Source organism: Hypanus sabinus, chromosome 11, assembly GCF_030144855.1.
Source record: "Hypanus sabinus isolate sHypSab1 chromosome 11, sHypSab1.hap1, whole genome shotgun sequence".
Taxonomy (NCBI): domain Eukaryota; kingdom Metazoa; phylum Chordata; class Chondrichthyes; order Myliobatiformes; family Dasyatidae; genus Hypanus; species Hypanus sabinus.
The window spans coordinates 55311196-55317375 of record NC_082716.1 but is presented as its reverse complement, the minus strand read 5'-3'; the positions used below and the strand labels follow the sequence as shown (position 1 = coordinate 55317375).

At 39.8% G+C, this 6180-nt stretch overlaps 1 protein-coding gene across 2 annotated transcripts in view; it reads right to left on the bottom strand.

Annotated features, from left to right (window-relative positions):
- Positions 1-2855: 2855 nt before the first annotated feature.
- LOC132401972 (DEP domain-containing protein 1B-like) overlaps positions 2856-6180 on the bottom strand; it is a 38073-nt gene continuing 34748 nt past the window's right edge. For both annotated transcript variants that reach the window (XM_059984356.1, XM_059984357.1), the window contains 2 exons: positions 5879-6064; positions 2856-4309 (listed from right to left, as the gene is read on the bottom strand). In XM_059984356.1, coding sequence (XP_059840339.1) covers positions 4151-4309; positions 5879-6064 — 345 coding nt within the window. In that variant the 3' untranslated portion in view covers positions 2856-4150. The remainder of the gene's footprint in view (positions 4310-5878; positions 6065-6180) is intronic.

Below are 6180 nucleotides of genomic sequence, written 5' to 3'. Positions count from 1 at the left end.
ATAAAAGATGGAGGTCAAACCTCAGTTGAGCATCGACAGTCAAACAGGTTGAGAGATGATGCCAAACAAACCAACCAGGTCTCGCAAGTGTGTGAATTATGTATTTGTGGAGAGAACAATATCAAATTCTGTGGATAACAAGAAACTCAGAAGCAGAGAGAGCTGCAATATTTCAAGTTATAACATGACAAATATGCCGGAATGTAGGAAAATATCAAGGGAGATGCCTTGGGGAAACAAATGCAGAGTAGCAGATCCTGATGGGAAAAGTCTGAATTGGTGCAAAAGATGGCCAAGAAAGCACAAGGGATATTTAACCTTACAGTGTAATTAAGTACCTAACACAGGAAATTATGCCATCTCACTAATAGGTCTCAGCAGCATATTGGGTGATTAAAGGCACTGGAGATCCTGGGATTATTTGCCTTGGGACAGAGAATGGGAAAGACTAGAAATGGAATTCAGTGCGAGGGACAACCCCGAGGGACAAACTTCTCTCTAGTAAAAAGTATTTACAGTATATTAACTACCAAAGGAGCTGGCAGGAAAATTAGAACTTATTTTAAACAGATCTAAGCAAGATCTGTGAAAACTACCTGAAAGATTGGTGGAATCAGATTGCATGACATACGCCACAGAAAAGTTCAATGTAGGAACAAGCCCTGAGGACCACAATGTCTGTGCTGACTACAGCACCAATACAAACTGATCCTATCTGCTTGTACATAGTCTATATTACTCAATCATCTACCTGCCTCTGAAAAGTTGACATTATACCCGCTTCCAACACATCCCCAGACAACATGCTGCAGGCACCTGTCACGGTCTGTAAAAAAAATCTCAAATTTCCTTTAAGTTTTAGTCCTCCCACCCTAAACCTCCTTAATCCCAACCTCTAGTATTTAACATCCCACCCTTGGTCTGATCACCTATCCTTTATATAATCTTAATAAAATATCCAGGCACATACTTGCAGAGTACAGGAAAATAAAGCCAAGTTGCAGTATTAAACAACATTTAAAAGAAAAAAATAAGATCGCAGAGGTATGATGAGCTGAATGGCCCCTCTGTGCTAAGATTTCAAAATGACATTTTACTCATGCTCCAGCGAATCGTCACAGCACAGGTAAAGTACTAAAGCCTTTGGTTTAAATGGTCAGACTAGATGCACCCATGAGACAAGAAAGAAGATCCAGCACAAAATTTAGTCATGAGAATGGAAAACAGTAGTACTTTTTAAAAGTTTAGACGAAGCAAGATATCATGTGTGTTTTTGTCCTTTGCAGCAGTTTTTATACCGGCAAAATATATCCAAGCTTGAAAAAAAAGTGACCAAACTAGTGATCAATATAAAGTGGCTTAAATTAAAGTGGCTTGATCTGAGGTCAGCCAATTGAACTAAATAGAGATAGTCAGAGAAACTAAATGTAACCATGCATTACAAATCAATTCCCCTCTCAATATACACAAAATGCTGGAGGAACTCAGCAGGTCAGGCAGCATCTGTGGAGAGGAGTAAATAGTTTACATTTCAGGCTGAAGCCCTTCATCTGAACCGGAAAGGAAGAGGGAAGAAGCCAGAATAAAAAAGAGCCCTTGCTCACTGCTCCCCCTGTGTTGCCCTCCAACTCTTCAATCATGTGCACATCAGATTCACTCCCACAGCCACATCCCCTTCCTGGGAACTTTCCACCATCCTGCTCCACATGGCTTTGAATTGTTTCCATGCATCCCACTGAGACTCGCTTTGTCCATTCATCCCTTCCAGAGCTCTTCTCCTGGCACTTAACCCTACAAGCAGGACAAGTTCTACACCCAGCTCTTCAACACCATTCAAGAGCGCATATAGTCCTTCCAGGTGAGGCAACACACCACCTGAGAGTCTGTCGGGATCATCTACTGTATCCAGTGCTCCCAGAGCAGCCTCTTTTACGTAGGTGAGACCTGACGAAAATAGAGGCACTGCTTCATCGCGCACCTTTGCTACAACGGAAGATTTCCTGGTAACCACCCATTGTAACACTACTTCACATTCCCATTCTGACATGTCAGTCCTCTGCTGCCACGATGAAGCCACTCTCAGGTTGGAGCAGCAACACCTCATATTCTGTCTGGGTACCTTTCAACATTCCCCTCCTTCCCTTTCTTCCATGGTCCACTCTCTTCTCCTATCAGATTCCTTCTTCTTCAGCCCTTTACTTTTTCCACCTATCACCTTGCAGCTTCTCACTTCATCACCCCTTCCCCACTCACCCACCTGGCTGCATATACTACCGACTTGTACTCCGTCTCCACTTCACCGCCCCCCCCATTTTCTTATTCTGGATGTGCTCCCTTTCTTTCCAGTCTCTGAAGGGTCTCAGACTGATATGTCAACTCTATATTCCCCTCCATAGGTGCTGAGTTCCTTACTGAGTTCCTCCAGCATTTAGCATGTGTCACTCAGGATCTGCGGAGTCGTGCGTTTACAGCAAAATAAATCTCTTCTCAGGTTCGTAGTTGAAATAGTTACAATTATAGAACAATTAACAGGAAAATAGATATACGTGATCTCTACAGAGTCTGTGTGCACAGACGAGGCAGAATACAAAATAATTGACACCACCCAAAACGATTTGCATGGCTGCGGTCAATGTCTTCTGCATAAACGAGGACTTCAGCCCATCAGGCCTGTTACTCTCTCTGAAGCAGTACAACCTAATCCTGATGGTGTTGGAGACTTATTTCCTTTAACTTACATGAAAATGTAGGTTTGGTTTCAAAATAAGTTCAGAAGTTATTTCTACTTGTACTTGTCAATCTATGTCCAATTGCCTTTGATAAGGTGTTAATATATTAATATATTGTGACCTCCATGAGAGCAGCAATGACATCATTTCACTGCTTTCAAACTGGCTTCAGACAGCAGATAGACATTTGCTGCAAGCTATATGTAGCTGTCAGTCAGGACCAGATGACCAATCATCACCGTCCTTCTGAAATTTGGTGGTGTAATTGTTGCAACATGCTATAGCATTGACCTTGGAGGAGCTAAATAAACAAAGCAACTTAAGAATTGCCCTATTTTACTCATTGTAGCCAGCTGGAGTTCAGAAGTTTGGACAACTCAGGCACTTGTCTGCATACTCATACGTCTACTAAATATTTTCCAACATTCCATTTTAATGTTCCTATCTTTACAATTTAATTTAGAACATGCTGTATTACAAAGTTTGTAGCTGAGGTTTTGAATCAATTATGCCAATAATTCCAGGTTAAGGCATTACCACCAAAAATGATTCATTGTACATTTCTAACCGGAAAAATCTGATTAAGTATTATTAAGCTAGACCTATCTGTCCAACTCAATAAAAACAAAGGAAATCAAACAAGAGGCAATAAAACAAAATTGCAAATGCTTCTGTATCTTCTAGTGTCAATTAAACTATTTATTTTAACAATTTTTAACAAGATTTATATTATAGCATGTCTCTGTTGCAAAACAGCAAATTTTATGTTATATGTCAGTGATAATAAATCTGATTCTAATTCTAAAAAATGCAGAAGCACTAACAATGAAAGTCAGTTACAGAGTATACTGTAGACGAGGATTACGGTATTATAATGAGAATGAGTCAAACATTTCCCTGATGGTAATTCTGTATTTTATAACTTTGGTAGTGCGTTTCTGATTTCAAATATAAAACAGTGGCACTGAAAATCGTGCATTATACATCAACAATGCATCAATCCCATTTCTGCCTTGCAGTTTCATCAAGACTTAAAACAGACTCATTATTGTCTGCAAGGCAAAGTATAATATGTCAATGCATTGATACATTATAAATTAGTCATTTCAAAGAATGCTGAAACATTGCAGAATAAAAACTAATTTTGCAGGAGTATAGTCTAAGTGTTTGAAATCTGAAAATAGGGAAATTCCTAGTATCTCAGCAACTATAAAGGAACAGAGGTGATCACAAATGCCTATCTAAATATTGCCTGAAAATCTTGTATATTTATTTACAGTTGATTAAACTTCCATTGTTGGATTCAATTCTCTACCTTTCAGAAACAATTTAAGAAATCTTTACTTCATATGGTTAGATCAAGGAATTGAGGAATCGTGCAAATAGCCTTAAATAATCTTAAAATTCTGAAAATATTTAGTTCAGCTCCTGATATTCTGTTTTTTCTGCTGGTGTTTAAGTGGTTTCTTCATTATAACCAGCAATGGTGGCTTGATCTTGGGTCTATCCTGAAAGAGCTTCATCTCACACTCGGACGTGGGGAAGCGGTTTTGATAGATTTCTGGATATTCCTTTTGGAACTGAAGGTGAACAGAAAATAAGGTTAATAGACCTCCAATTTTTAATATTCTTTTTTCCTTAACAAAATATTTTATTAAGACTTGTTCTAAAGTAGGCAATTTAACATTGGCTTTTGTCCAGATTGCATGTGCAAATACATGATTATTGTGCTTACTCCACTAGGTACACAGGTCCAGAGAGAAACTTACATCCAATACGACTAAAACCTCTCCAGCTTTGCTGTGTATACACCATCGTTTTCGACCGTGTAACTAGGAGTCAACTTAAACAGTTTCATTTCATGTGGAAAGGGTGCACCTTGTCTGATTTCCAATGACTTGAAAGGGAAAGGAAAAGAACAGCAGCCATATTGTCAAATCATTACTCAACTTGTTGGCAGATCCCATCGAAGCTAAGGGTGGCTGGATACTCGGGTTGCTATTCTACATTGTACTTCGTCTGGTCTGGCTGTTACTGCCGGTGCAGCTTGCACATGCAAGGAGAACGTTGGATGCAACCCAGATGTGCAAAACATGTTACTGAATACGTTTCCATATTTGGATTAAATTGAGCAAATGATTCTACACTTTTAGTTCCGTAGCTTGATGTAACCCATTTCTGCCACCCAGTACTGTGGCAATAAAATGTGTATGCCACAGTGAGGCCAAACTACTTGGGTTTGTTAATAGCATAAGAGAGAATACCTGTATTTATCATTGAAGTATTGCCAAGTTGGCGTGTGCCTTAGTGGGCAAGGCATCAGACTAGTAACCTGAAGGTCACTGATTCGAGCCTCAGCTGAGGCAGTGTGTTTGTGTCCTTGAGCAAGGCACTTAACAACACATTGCTCTGTGACGTCACTGGTGCCAAGCTGCGTGGGTCCTAGTTCCCTTCCCTTGGACAACATCGGTGGCATGGAGAGGGGAAGGCCTGCAGCTTGGGCAACTGCCGGTCTCCCATGCAACCCTGCCCAGGCCTGCGCCCTGGAAACTCCAGGCGCAGATCCATGGTCTCTCGAGACCGACAGATGCCACCGCCATTGCCAAGTTTCAGCTTGGGCATTGGATCGCTATCATTTAAAGTAGATTTCTAACTGACACATTAATTCAATCAACTCTTCCCTCAAATGCAATAAATATCTGGAAATATAAAAGGAAAATATGGGCAAAATGAGAGCATAAATGGCTATTGGAAGAAAATCAGTGTGGCCTTTAGCTTTCACATATTGTCTAGGGAGGAGAGTGCAAAGACAATGGGTGAAGAAAGGGGTGGGGACAGACTGGGGGGGGGGGAGTGAGAGGTTATTCTGCTTTCAACAAGATAATTTGTAAGAAGTAGTACAGAATTCTTTTTTTTGTTAATTTGTTCTGCAGTATGTTAATTCAAAGAAGTGCTATGAATCATTTGTGCAATATGAGTGAACAATATTTTAAGGTGCATTGAGTTTAGGGATGAGTGCCATAACTTGCAAAATGTTCAAGGAGCTCATTTACTTTCCCACTTCTCAGACTGGCTCCTTTTGGTGTAATTATCTCTGCTTAATCCTCCACCCCCGTCAAATAAAAGACACACAATGCTTCATTGCTTACTTGTTTAAGTTTTTTTTTCTTGTCTTTGACTGATAATTTCTTGTCTTCCACAATATTTTCCAATAACTCAGCCATGGCACGGTGAGATATAGTAACCTTTTGTTCTTCAAATTCCTTATTGCTTATCTGTTGGCAGAATGTATACATTGGGACTGAAGGATTCACATCTGTACATGGATACTGAATCTGAAACACAGTGAGGATAAATTAGGAACATACTTTAATATTTCACTCTAATTCAACAGATGAAATTGATGCCACTTTGCGGCAAATTAAAATACGTCTAAGTATTTTATTTGTTA